This window comes from Abramis brama (assembly GCF_963993115.1).
Source record: "Abramis brama genome assembly, chromosome: 2".
Lineage (NCBI taxonomy): Eukaryota > Metazoa > Chordata > Actinopteri > Cypriniformes > Leuciscidae > Abramis > Abramis brama.
Genome location: NC_139964.1, coordinates 36784801 through 36799483, shown reverse-complemented (window position 1 = coordinate 36799483; position 14683 = coordinate 36784801). Strand labels below are relative to the sequence as shown.

Genomic DNA, 14683 nt, shown 5'->3' with positions numbered 1-14683 from the left:
AAAAATGTTAGACTCCTGGATAAGCACGTACAGCTAAAAAACACAAACTTGCACTATACTGTAAGAAAAACAATATTTTGGCAGAAAATTAGTACCTTTTCCGTTAAGTTTACAGACATTTCCTTCAACCATAATACACAATGCAATGTGTAATTCAAAATATGGGCAAAACACCTGTGAAAAATCAATACAGAAATTTTCTTCATATTAACACGGTACATTGCCCTTTATCTTATGTGCCTTTCTTAATAGTGTATTGTAAGCAGTAGAGGCAGCACATGTGCAAAACATGTAGGCTCTCTGAGTTATTCTACTCCTGCCATATCCCTCTGAATGAGTCATACAGACACAAGGGGTCTATTTTTAGCAACTGAAAAAAGTCCTCACCCTCACTCATAAAGGGCTTGCTAACACATACACAGCCCTGGGAAACCCACTTAAAGGCTGTCTGTGCTGGTTTGTGGCCTTGACAAAGGAAAGGGGAGAAACCATGCTATGCACCTCAGTATAAGATGGGATAAGAAATTATATGAGCCCTATGGCAGCAATGTGCTTCAAATCAAACATGCATTTCATAGGTGCAGTCTAGTTAAAAACTGTAATAAAACAAAACGTATATAAAAAATGTCCTATGAAAAACACCAGACATTAGTTTTGTGGGATGTCAGAAAAGAAAAGTTGATTCTGGCACATTAGCAATTTATATTAATTAGTTTAATCTTATGACTTTGGCAAGTCATAAGATTATCTTTAAAAAACCCCAGAAGAATGGGAATAAATTGAGGCACTAAACACTTGTTCACGATCAACAATGTGCACTCAAATATGGGTTTTCAATTGTAGCATCTTCTTTCTATGGAGCGAGTACTTACCGAGGGGAGTTAAACCCACTGTCTACAGTCACACTACTGCTGTCCATGCTGTCCAGCCGTGCCGAGTGAGCAGTCTTCTGGCTGTTATTATTCTCGCTCTCCTTAGGGCTAAGTAGAGTCAAGTTGTTCTCAAATTTCCGCTGTAAATCCCGGTCTTTCTCCCGTTCTAGCAACCACTGCATGGTCCCACCACCTCCACCACCATCTCCGGCCCCTGCCCTCCCCTTTGTTTCTGTCGGGGCCGCCTCTTTACGGGAGGCCTCCTCTACCTCCTCCTCATCGTCATCATCTGACACGTTGTAATAGTCAAAAGCAGCTTCAGATGTGGAGGGAGCACCCTGTTCTGTGCCTGTAGGTGCCGGGGCAGAAGCAGACAAAGGGGTGGAGTTAGGTGGCTGTTGGGTCTCCAGAGTGTCAAGGACCTCGGATGATTTCATATGTGGAGTCTTACGCAAAGTGCCTGACTTTGAGTAGCCACTGTCCACATAGCTCACAGTCAAAACATTGAGTGGCGGTTTGAACAAAGTGTCCTTACTGAAAATCTCTTTCCTCTTGTCCACCCCGCCACCAGTGCTACCACCACCTCCCCCGCCCCCTGGGTCAGTGTTGTGTTGGTGCTGTATCAACCGTCCATTGGGCATAGGCTCAGGTGTCTGGCTCGGTGTGGGTTTGCCAGAACCGTTGTGCCCCTTTGTCGAGGAGTCCTCTTTGTACTCCAAGGGGTGAGGAGAGGGGAGGTGCGGTGTCTGCCGGTCAGCTGGAGAGCCCTTGCGGATTCCGTCAGATGGAGTTAAAGTGTCATGGTCAGATTTGCCCAGAGGCAGCGGGGCAGTAAGGATTGTTTCATTCGATGTATTGCACTGAAAGTAGTCATCAGCCAAAGGCTTTGGCGACAGGGCCTTCAGGTCACTGTAGGCTGGGAGGCTGTCCCTGCTCTTGTTCCGTTCTAGAGGGCTACAGAGCCTCGATTCATCCAAACTCATTTTGCCTATATCAAGTACAGACATTTCCGAGCTAAACTTGGCAGCAGAAAACATGATGCATGAATAGTGCGGGGCCTTTTGAGAGGAGGCCCTTAGCGTCCCATCGTCGGTATAGTATCGGCTTCTGTCATCGGGACTGCGGTCGTAATCCTCAGCCGTGCCAAGCGTGGAGCTCCCACCTCCCAGCGGGCCCTTGGAGTTGTCCATAGAACGTGATCGCTCTTTAGCCTTATCGGGCCGCTCGTTACGTGACTTGCGGTCCTGAGTGTGGCTGTGGCTCCGGTGCACTCTAGAATGTGACGTCCCACGTGAAGGCTCAGGGAAAGGCATCTCTGTTCGCCTCTTTGCAAGCTCCCCTGAAACATCCCACTCCGGGGTGACAGGAAAGTGCGACTCAGCAATGTTGGGGTTGCTGTGGACAAGATAGGCACCACCGCTTCTGCGTTCCACCGTGTACATTCCCTCTCTTGGCGAGCGTACCAGAGAATGGCTGAAAAAACGGTAGTCCCTCTCCAGGCTGACTGCTGGCAGGTCCAGATTGGAGCCCTCTGAGGGGTCTCCCCGAGAAGCTCGCGTCTTGCTGTGCGAACGCGACTTCCCGTGTGGTACACGCCGGTGACCTCGGCTGCGGCGACTGCGGGCACTGTGCTGTGCTGAGCTGGCCTTGAGGCGCTGAGCTCGTTCCTCTTCCAGCCGCTTCATGACAGCTGTGTGACGGGCCACGTTCTCCACTGTCAGGTCTGGGTTGATGCGGCGAATGATCTCGATCTCCACCTCACGGGGGATCGCTGTGGCCGACGGTGTGTCCTCATCCCTCAAGGGCCACTCCTCTGGAGGGAACTGTGCTGAAAAGGTGGCCAGCTGTTTGGTCTTGTCCTTTTTGAAGCTCAAGCGGAACAGCTTCAGCCCAAACTTCTTAGACTGCCTCTCACTGCTGCCCCCACCACTGCCCTCCTTCTTCTTGGTTAGCGTGTCTGTCTTGTAAGAGAAGGTGGCGGTCATGCTCTTGCTCTTATCGGTGGGGTCAGGTGGGTGCTGAATGGTAGCTGGAGGGGGTGGGGGTTGTGGGTATGAAGGGGGATCTCCTTTGGGTTCTTTTGGGGATTTCCTTTGAATTGTGGAGGTATGAATGCTGGGCACCTCATCGCGGTAGGCATTATAGGAGTCGCAGTGGTTCTTAGGGTTAGGCCTTTCTCGTACACAGCCAGAAGTGGAGGGAGTGATGGTTCCAGATTGTGGTGACGTGCATTGTTGTTGAGGTGGCGGCTGTTGCTGTTGTTGCTGTTGTTGAAGCTGTTGCTGCTGCTGTTGTTGAAGCTGTTGCTGCTGCTGTTGTTGCTGCTGCTGCTGTCGCTCTGGATGTCGCTCGTCCAGGTGGTACCACTTGCTGTTGGTGCGGATGAGGGACGGGGTGATGAAGTAGGTCTGTGGAGTAACAATGAAGTAGCCTTCTGGTGTGGGGTAGATCTTCCTCTCCCGAACCAACATGTTCAGCGTGTGCCGCAGGATCTCTGGACTCGGAGTGGGTACACCTGAAGAAAATACAACCATATGTAAATTTCATAATAATTTTCATAGTGCAAACTAAATGTAAGTGCTGACACAATTTTTGTGTATTAAATTTTTTTTCTCTTTGGCTAAAATTTCTGATATGATAATAATAAAACTTCAATCAGTAACAATTAATTTGTCAAAGGAATAGCTCAACAGGCAAACACTTAGATGTGAAAAATAGAGAGTGGGGAAGAGCGGAGGAAAAAGTTTGGGGGGGGGGGGTGTTGGGAGATGCAGATTAGTGGATTCATGTTCAAGTCAGCATTATCCAAAACTGTTCTGACATGCCAAAAGTAGGATTAACTGTGAGTATATATAAATAACTATAGAAGGCCAATCAAAAGAAGAGCATTGGTTGCTGATTTATGTCACCACCAATCACAACAAACCAGCCATTACCTCATCTTTCATCATCACGTCTGTAAGCCCCTCAATGTAATAAGACAAAAACTGCCATTGTGTGAATTACCAAAGGGGTCCTCCTTCATAAGATTAACTCAAACAATGATAAAATAAAAAAATATAAAAGAACAATAATATTATTAGATAATAATAATAATAATAAAATCTTAATCTGGGAGAAACTACCAAAACAATTATCAACAGTTTTAAGTAGTGTAGAAATTTTCCTTTTTAGATTTTAGATTTCACACCAGTGGTCCAAAGATCGTATTTTGAGAACCACTGTTATTGTACTTTGTTTTTTAATTTTTTTAAATCCTATTTATAAAAATGTATTAATATACAATTAAAATGGCTCAAAAGCACTCAAAGACAGACATCAGATTTGTGACATGACTCAGTACTGTGGATGTTTCTTTGAGTTTAGTATTTGAGTCACATGTGTAAACCAAGTAAACATCGTCTGTAACTCACAGACAAGGAGCACCAACAGGGTAGACTGCACTACAGGGTACATGGTGTCCTTCGCTGCACTCAAGTCCTCACTTCACCCAAATCAGCTTTTCAACACTCTCAATCACAGAAACACACACACACAACGGATAAAGGAGCAGATAAGCTGTAACTAGTCAGGGTTAAGTGTTGCCTGCCATTACATCATACAGTGGTAGTTGCCATACCAACATGACGCAACCCAGAGCCTCTGTTAATTTTTTCTTTTTTCCCACTCCTTCTTTAAAGGAAAGCAGGCAGACTATTCAGGTGAAGTTTGCACACTTTGCACATTGATTGACTGATTTCTTTGAACGCTGGGCAACAGAAGGTGTACAACAGGCTCATTCTACTCTACATTCTACGAGATTACTAAAAAATAATGTTTGATAAAATACAAATTAATTGCTTTGGACATTCACCTTTTTCTGAAACTGTAAACTGTTGGGAGTTTCCCATGGGAAAAATAGTGTCATCATAAATTTTATTTCCACCAGTACCATGAAATAATATTAAGGCAGAAAAACAAATTGTACTGTCCACTCCAAAACAGTCACAATAATCATAACCATCAATTGCAGTAGTTTAGAAACACATCTTGTTCCAAAAATATTTTTATAAAATGTACATTATTATGGGGTGTGTGGTATTATGAGGTATTACGGGGTATGAATATTTTCCATTTCATTCAACAAATCAAAATTATGGTCAGTCTTACTTAACTAAAAATACTGATTATGGATTTGACCAAGTGCTATAATCTCAGCATATATATATAATGAAGCCAAAAAATTTATCAGGCACAATATTTTTTATAACAAGGATTATCCCCCAAAAATGGAAGCCTTTTTATGATGTGAGAGTGTTTACAGCACTCGAGTGTGTGTGTGTGTGTGTGTTTGTGTACACAATAGGGCTGGGATGATACACCTATCTCCCAATTTGATACTAGTCACCTTCATTTATATAGCGCTTTTTACAATACAGACCGTTTCAAAGCAACTTTACAGTGATAATAGGAAATTAATGCAACAAAGATTGTTTTGGCTGTATAGCAGCTCTAGAAGAAAGTCATTGTCTAGCTTTAACTTTGATTCAATTCCGTTGTAAAAATCATTAGTTATTAACTTAAGAGCTGCTTAAAACAGAATACTTTTAATGTGTTCTAGCTGTTCATTTACACGACAACGCCATTTTGGTGGCCTGAGAACACAAACTTTGAAGTAGGTTTCAAAGTGCAAGTTATTTTAAACGGGTTTTGAAATCGATACAGTTATCATCTCTGCGTAAACTTCAAAATGTGAATCTGTGAGAACGCATAGTCTTTCTTTACAAAGTGACATTGCCAAATACTTGTCTGGCATGCATAATACAGCGTTTTTTAGTTGTTTCCGCGGATCCGTGTGAACGGGACTCATTTTGATGACGTCTTTATCTGTAGGAAAACGTTTGTTGTGGAAAAAAAACTTCTTTTCAAGTATTGTGATTTGATATTCCTGTGTATTGCGATTTTTGCTTGCTTTTTTTAACTCTAGACCATGGGGAAACGTTGAATGATACACTTATACATGATGGTGCAGGTCGTACTGTATATCCGTAAATGACTCTCCGTCCGCCATTTATCACTTTCTCGATATGACGTCATGCAATGCTCACTGTTATCAACACATACTGCCTCTGCTGAAATAAGAGGTAACTTTCCTCCGCCTTGTCTAGACTTAACTAAAGAAATTTAAAGGCACACTGTGTAATTTTTCGCCACTAGAGGTCGTTTATTCAAAACAAAGGCGTAGCTTGATGACGCCTTGATTTTGCGGAATCATGGGATTTGTTGTCTTGACCTCTACAGCCGGTGGAGAATACGACGGGACCCGGGCAGAAATCATATTCATGGTTGACCGGTAATGTATTTAAAGATTTATTGACGTTACGAAAGCCGTTGGAGCGGAACAAGGCCGCTGGAGCGATTGCTAATAATAGACAAGCACGACACACAGCTCAAGAGCAGTGGAGCTTTTATTATGCCACAGACGCCGTTTCCGCTTCTTCCGGTCATGCGAATGTGGGGTAATGCAGCGCTGTTTTATCATATTAGATATATTTGAGTGTTTTGAAAGTTGTTATAATACTATTCTGTGCGTTCGCTTGGCGGCTACTATATGAGACTCATTTCACACTGCAGTGAGCTAGATCGATACTAGGCATGGTAAATATGGTACTCGCAGTAAATCAAGAAAACAAGATTTAAACAAAAAGACTAACCGTGTTGAGCTGTATAACAATAGGTGCGTTTCCATTACAGATTTGCGCAAAACTTTAGCGATTTTTTCTAAATGTCGAGAAAAAACTATTGCGAAATGACGGCGTTTCCACATTAACTGATGTTATGCGACTAAAACTTATTTTTTTCCTCTTGCGATAAGTAAGTAATTCCAAAAATCATGGCAATGGACGTTGGTAGGTTTATGTATATCTCAGCCACTGCACTGACCATTATTATTAATCGAAGGAGACGTATGTGTGTTTTCCAAGCATTAATGGTAAGGAAAGACCCTTTATACTTGTGAGAGGCTTGTATGAGGTGTGTCTGGGTGTTTCTCCCTCATATCTGCTTCGAGGTCTTGATTGTGGCATTTATTTGAAGTTTAGAATCCATTATTCCTGTAATTCTTTTGTCTTTTATGAATTTAATAAAGAACTCTGTCTCGTCTTCTGTCCAAACATACCACGTTATCTACGTCAGGTGACCTGGAAATGCGCAAAAACTGTTTCCATTGCAGTTTTGTGAAATATTTATATTTCGAATTGCCTGAAAAACCACCTCATGCGAGCGTAAAAACTTTTTTGCGATAAATGGGAATTTTTGCGAAAATTACGTGTTTCCATTGGGCATTTTTTCAATTCGCAATTTCAATTTGCACAATTTGAAGGATAATGGAAATGCGGCTAATGATTAGTTTTCTGTCGATGAATGTATCCAAACATTTGCTCACTTGTCTAATAAAACACATCATATATTAAAGCATCTTTGGTATTTCCATGGTTTCTAAAAAATAAAACCGGAAATCGAGGGTAATGTGGGTATAATGTCATTGATAGGCAACGCACAGACACGGTCCGTGTCCTGGTTAAAACTGCTAATTTCTCTGGATTTAAACATTCTTAGAAACATTTGGAATAATGTAAGTACACAAATCAACAAAATATATAACACTGTTCTAGTGGTTTTTGATATTTTGATCCAAAAATCTTACATAATGTGCCTTTAATATGAATTAATATCGACTCTGGAATTCATTAACATATATATATATATATATATTACTATTTTTTTACGTAAAAAAATAGTTAGGTGAATTTTCCCCTCCCAACCCTAGTACATAAGTGTGTTTGGAGGGCTACCCGGGAAGCAGGTGGCAAGGTGCTCCGTCAGCGCATCTTGTGTGACAGGCTTGCGGGCAGAGTTCATGGCTGAGATGGCTAGACACAGAATCTCTCCCAGTGGGATGAACTGAGACTGACTGATGGGTGACATACTGATTGGAGATACATCGCCTAGAGAGAGAGAGAGACACACACACAAAAAAATGTTCAGTCCTACTTTACTAGAATATGTTTGTGTTGCATTAAAAAAAGGTGACATTTAAGGATCAATCAGTTGCCCAACAAGCAATCAACAAAATTAAAAACCCCTAAGGATAATTATGCTGAAGTTCAAGATGTCTCCAATAGTATTAATGTGGGACCTGTTAAGAGAGAGAGGAGAAAAGAGGAGTTTAAGGCAAGGGAGGGGCGTGGAGCTTTCAAGATGCTATCCGGTCACAACAGTAGCATGAGGGTCATCCAGGGTGTGTGATCACGTGTTGCTAAATGTGACCTTATACTGACGACTCAGCGATAAGCCCCTCTGCCTGCGTAGGCAGAAAGACCCCAGGCCATGCGTCAATATTGATCCCAAAAAAGCACCCATGCATATTGGATTTACTAGAAACACAGCTCAGATATAACAAACATGTTATATCACATAATACATCTGAGAGATTATACTTCACTTTTGCACTTTTTCATGAAAAATAAAATGCCCCTGGACTTTTGAGTTATAATGGAATATAATAAAGAAATATAAATTAAATACAATACTGGAATATTTTCTATAATTTATGTATTACCCTATTAATTGTGAGATAATAGTAATAACTGAGTCAGCATTATCTAAACTATTGCTGGCAAGGCGAGATTAATATTATGGATCATTTATACAGTTTTTCATATTGAAATTAAGTTAAATTCGGTCAAAGGAGAGGATGAGATGATATTACAGTGCATAATTCTATAGCACTGTTCATAAAACAATTATAAATTGTACACTTTAGCAGTCTTTATTGCTTGGAGATGATGTCCAAACTGATTAGCAGCAAAATAAACACTGATCAAGTGTCTGTTCACGTGCTTTGAAAGAAGCCAAAAAATATCTAAAGAAAAATCATATCTTTTACACTGAGGTTAAACTGTAACCCTGAACAACTCCTTTAACCTTTAAAGATTATGTTATGCTTCGCTACTTAGCTCACCATGCTAAAAGAAAGCATAAAACTGGTCTGAATCTAGCATGAAGGGCAACAAAGGGTCTGAAGCTGCGCTGCTAACACTGCAGGATGCAGATAGGATGACATCATCCACACGGAGCTGCTGCTCTCCTGGTGTGTGTGTGTGTGTGTGTGTGTGTGTGTGTGTGAGTGTGTGTGTGAACGGCAAGCAAAGGACCATCACTCAAATCCCAGCCTGCTGTCTTACTGTTCAAGCAGAGTATGTACAGACAGTAACATGCTGCTCATAACGCTCTAGTCTAAATGACTTAAGAAGCATTCGTGACTGTAGGGGAGGCTGGTAGCCTAGTGTTGTTTTTGTGAGGTATCAGCATGTTAGAGCTAAATTCACTTGCTCTCCATTATGAATTTTATTGTTTTTACTTTAGTAGGGGGAGGAGAGTGGGTGTGAGGATGTGTGTGTGAGAGAGAGAGAGAGCAGAATGGAGGGAGGCGCAGAGAGACCCCTCCCTCATCCCTCAGCTCCTGTGCTGCAGCCATCAGAAAAGGCGGCTCTGACGATGGACAATTACCCAACATGCTCCACTCCACACAAAGACAGGAGAGGTGTGACCAATCACAAGCAAGCTTCATCCACACCTTTTTTTATACTCTCCTCCAGCACTGCTCACTGGCACACACACACACACACACACACACACACACAAGTGCGCACACACACACACACACACACAAGCTAGTAGGTGGCCTGCTGAATTCGTTGTTATGGCAACGCATCCCAGTTGCTCTCTCTTGTTCCTCAGATGTGTGCTACTCCAGGATTTCTCTCTCTCTCTCTCTCTCTCTCTCTCTAGCACGCACCCACCCTCCTGTTCTTCCTGTCTCCATTCCTGCTCTTGTGCTACACACTCAATCTTGTTAGTGAAAAATTGAGGAGAGAATGTTGGCTGCAAGACTAAGCAAAACCTGCTCAACCACAAAGGCCATTTAGGTAAATAACCCCTATTATATACACACACATATCATCTCTTACTCTTGGAGTAGTATATTAATATGGAGTAGAGTATATAGATTTTATAAGGAGTTCATAAACATGTTCAAGATTTTAAAAAAGAAGAATCATGGTTTCAGCAAAATGATTAGCACTGTTAGAACTGTTTTCAACAATGATAATTATAATAAATGTTTCTTGAGCAGCAAATTATCATTATTAGAATGATTCCTGAAGGATCATGTGACACCGAAGACTGCTGAAAATTCTGCTTTGTCATCACAGGAATAAATTACATTTTAAAATATATTAAAACAGCAAACACTTATTTGAAATCTTACTGACCCCATTTATAAGTGTAATAGTAAAAATGTTCCATAGTTTTTCTCTTTGAATTGCAGAGCAGAAAATGCAGAAAAGTCAGTTGATTCCATCTGTGCCTGCCTGGTCATCATCAATAGTCATGGGAAACAGACAGCTATGACATTTATGATCACAAACAGGACTATGAATAGAACAAACAAACAGCCCGTCCTGCAAAGAAACTTGTGCTTTATACAAAAAACAGCATTAAACCTAATGTTCTGTTTGGACTCTGAGAGACTCAAAGATGGTTTAAAAAGCTCAAAAACATACTTATCAGGATGCTACTTTATGACTTATGTTGATCTTATGAAAACTGATTTTCAACTATTTAAACTAGATATAGACCCCAGATATAAAACATGAATAAAGCACTATAATGAATGAAAGCATTATTATTGATGTATGTACATTATTAATATTTTTGCATAGCCCTACACCAGTGGGGTCTCTGAGACCCCAAACAAATAAAACAAAGTTAACCACTTGTTTATTATTATTATATCATTATTATACACTAAAATACAGCACTGAGTCCTTGTGCAAGCCGACTTGTGTGGCTGCAAGCACATCTAAGGTGACGTCATCCCACTGGGCGTAAGCATTTGACAGGAAGGGGGAAGAAAGAGAGAGAGAGTGAAGATGAGGTCAAGAGATGAGGGATAATTTACCACGTTATAACTTACAATCAATGCATCACAGCTTCTAAAATTGTTTAAGAATGTAGCACTTGCTGCAAACATTTAACAATAGTCAATGAAAATAGTAAACACTAAGCAAAGTAATTTATGATAGTTAATTTAACGTGGACTGATGTGGCTGGGGAAAAGACCAGTATCAAGTGTATTTTGTACTAAAAAAGGGGTGGATATATTTTTCATGCTTTGTCACTCAATGTTTCAAGGATATGCATGATCCTTTAACTATAAGCTGCCTTTCCAATTCACAGGGACCCTACGCAGTGTTCACTACACAATTGTATATAATAGATCTATGTCAATTTATAGAAAATATAATGTCAAATTAGTGGTGGGTGAAATGACCAAAATCTTATATCACGATATGAGTACTTTTATTTTACAATAACGATATACATCACCAATACAGTTATTTTTGCTTTAAATAAAGAGAAAAAAAAAATTATACCATTGAAATTTCATAATTCTTATCACCATTTTCATTATCATTTAAAAAAACAATACTAGGCTAAATAAACCCAAGCTTACTGAAGACAAGCAAACAGTAATAATGAAAGAGCAAAGAAAACAAACTACAACAGAACAAAGACAAAAATGAAATAGACCTACCTGAAAAATGTCATGTACTAGAAATACTACTATAAAATGTATAAAGTAATCAAATGCATAAAAAACAATGCATAGTCTATACTGTGTAAATTAAATATACATTTATTCGTATTAAAGTTACAAAAGTGATTCAGTCAAGAGCAGTGAGAGATTTTCTCTCTTTTTTGTTGTTTGATTAGCATTAATAACAGCAGCAAGTAAATCTGGATGCTGTCCCTTTAAGACCGACTGCACGGATCCAATATACTCGTGCATTTCCTTTCTCAACTGTTTACGTTCACTTAAGACATAAATGACTCTGTAAAATCACCTGTTTTTAAACCGCAATGCTAAAAAACGGATGCAAATAAGCTTTCGTGACCACGCAGCACAACAACGTCACATGAGCATAACTGCGATAGAGGTTAATCATGTACCAGTATATCGCCCACTGTAAAACCCCATACATTTAATAAGAGACTGTTGTGAAACCACACATTTGAAGTGAATCAAGCTGAATCAAGAAAATGTACTCTTCCAACAATCTGGAACCACACTTAAAATGTCTGAATATCCTGTGAAGTCCACTTAGCAGTGCACTGTTGGGTGACTGATATCAATACAGATCTGGAATACTATTAAACAATATAAACAATAATAAGAATTCTTTTGTCAACCATTCTGTTCCTCACTATGGGCCGGCCTTTTAAATGGAAAATAAAATAAAATAAAAACTACTGATATAGTGATATTAATTATGATGAAAGGCCAGCTGTGCTTTACAACAAATGTGGAAAACGAAACTTATATTTATATTTGTATCTTCTGTGAGAGATGTCACCATCATAACCTTATAAAACTCAGGTAGAAGTTTGACTGAGGCAACACTAGGTGGAGGCAGGAATCCAAAATGTCCAAAACCAATGGAGGGGAAAAAAAGAGAGCAGCAAAATGTTTTCTAACATAAATGTATTTTTTAATCTCATAACTTTCATTCTTCTAAGGCTGTCACTGGGTTGTCCTGTGTTGTAAGGCCAACAAGTTTTGAATATCAAACAAATGTTATCCAAATCCGTCTGCAGCCTGATCTTCCTGAATTACTGTATTATTAGAACCAATGTTGGATAATAAAGCTAATTTTCTAGCCTAATTGATACCTGAAAACGCTCAGTCAATTCAGGGGTGCTACCACACCACTGAGAGAAGATGGAGGCTTGGTCACCTGACTAATCTCCTTGGTGATCTATGATGTAAACATATCACATTGAGAGGGAGCGAGTGAATGAGTGGGGCACAGATTTGATACCTATTTGATATGTAAAACATGCTTGTAGTCTTGTATATTTTAAGGTTTGATTATTTTATGATAATTTTGAGTGTTTGATTCATGAATGGCAAAAATGCTAATTTAAAAGTAAGGTTCCTCTTTTTTCTAAATAGTTTAATAGTGCAGAAACTTGTTATGAAACCTCAAGATTCCATAGAAGACAAGATGCATTCATGCAAGAGTGGAAAAGTGAGTCTGATAAAACTTTCAACGACTGACAATGACTGATGATTTTCTAATTGAAAATATGATTTCTGTTTATCTAAACAATGCAATAATACATCACAATTCCATGATCATAAGATTGTCTCTCAACAACCCAGGTACATCTTGTACTTTGTTAGCACTACATCTTAAAAAAAGTACAAAGAAACAGAGAAAGAAAGAGAGAGAGCCTACCTAAATCCTCACAGCTGCCCACTGAACGAGAGGTGACCTCATTTTTTTGTGGGAGAGGACACAAAAGATCTGTCTCCATGACAACAAACCAGAAAAAAAAAGTGTTTGTTTGTACACACCAAATGTGGCCAGCACTACCCTTGGAGCCCTATTGTATAGGCCATGCTTTCCACTTGTGCTGTGGCACTGTTCACTCTGGGAAGGCCTGCAATAGCTGAGGCATAGATCAAGAGCCAAGTGCAAATCAAAATCTTTCAGCAAATGGCTGAAACTGCAAATCACTATTTTTTTCTCAATCCCTTTAGGTGAAAGTGTGTTTTTCTAGGTACAAACTTTCCATTAACATTCTACATTAACATTCTAAACTTTCCATTAAGATTCTACATTAACTTGCTGGGAAAAAAAGATGGGGAACCACATATTAAAATGGCTTTACATAGTACAAATCTAAAAATATGCCACATTTCTATACATCCATCAGTATAGTATGACAGTCACCCTCTCCCACACATTCACCATGCCCATGAATTACATCACGTCCCATATGGCAGCCCAGCAGCTTCAAACTAGTTCAACTCCACCCATAAGACACACATCCACACACACTCTCTCTCTTACTGATAGGTAGGTAATGGATTAGGGTCACCAGACTGACTGGCAGGACTAGAACAGGTTGTTGGACAGACTTAAGCCTTGTTTATGTGTAGCCACGTCAGAATGCAATAATAATGTGACTTTATCAAATGCATGTAAAAAGCAAGGCATGCATCACTGATGCCGAAAACATCTTGGTTACATCCACAGTATATAAATAGACATATAAACCATCACTTTAAATTCATATTTAGGACATGTGAGTGGATTGGGCCATGTGACACAGCTGGCAGTCAAAAGCAAAGCAGGACACTTGTCAGAGGTAGAACAATGTCATTTTTTAGTAGACAAATTTCCTCAACCTCGTTTTTAAAATGATCAGTTTAGCCATTTTTAGACCGAAATTAATCTGAATTTTAGACCCAGCTTAATAGGGTCCTAGGCCAAGTTAAGTTTCAAATAGATGGGAATATTGAGGTCTCAATTAGTAACTGAATCAGTGTTGTGAAACTCCAGACTAAACTGTACACAATATCTTTTGAAATTTATGGTTAAAAAAAAAGGCAGATTTGGTTGCCTAGGATGGATTAGGATGGATATTGGTGTCTGTATATTTTGTGTTATAATGTTAATATACCTATACTTGAACTAGACCCCCCTCCTTAAAAAGTACTGATAATAATACAGGTGGTGGTACAATAGAAAACCACATGATAAATGAGTTCATCAAAAGTGTTCTGTCCAGGAAATATGACCAATACAAAGACAAAATGCCATCAGAATAACATACACCACTAAAATGATGCAATAAGCATGAACTAAATAATAGAAAATATAACACATAACATCCTAATGTACATTACTAATAACAAA

General features: G+C 39.7%; 1 protein-coding gene across 4 annotated transcripts in view; it reads right to left on the bottom strand.

Moving 5' to 3' along the window:
• stox2a (storkhead box 2a) overlaps positions 1-14683 on the bottom strand; it is a 54840-nt gene that overhangs the window by 5154 nt on the left and 35003 nt on the right. For 2 of the 4 annotated variants that reach the window (XM_084100930.1, XM_084100931.1), the window contains exons 2-3: positions 7706-7858; positions 873-3387 (exon numbers count right to left, since the gene is read on the bottom strand). In XM_084100930.1, the coding sequence (XP_083957056.1) occupies positions 873-3387; positions 7706-7858 (2668 nt within the window). Of the gene's footprint in view, positions 1-872; positions 3388-4285; positions 4690-7705; positions 7859-14683 lie in introns of those variants that run through there. The other 2 variants (XM_084100933.1, XM_084100932.1) reach the window with 2 other exon arrangements.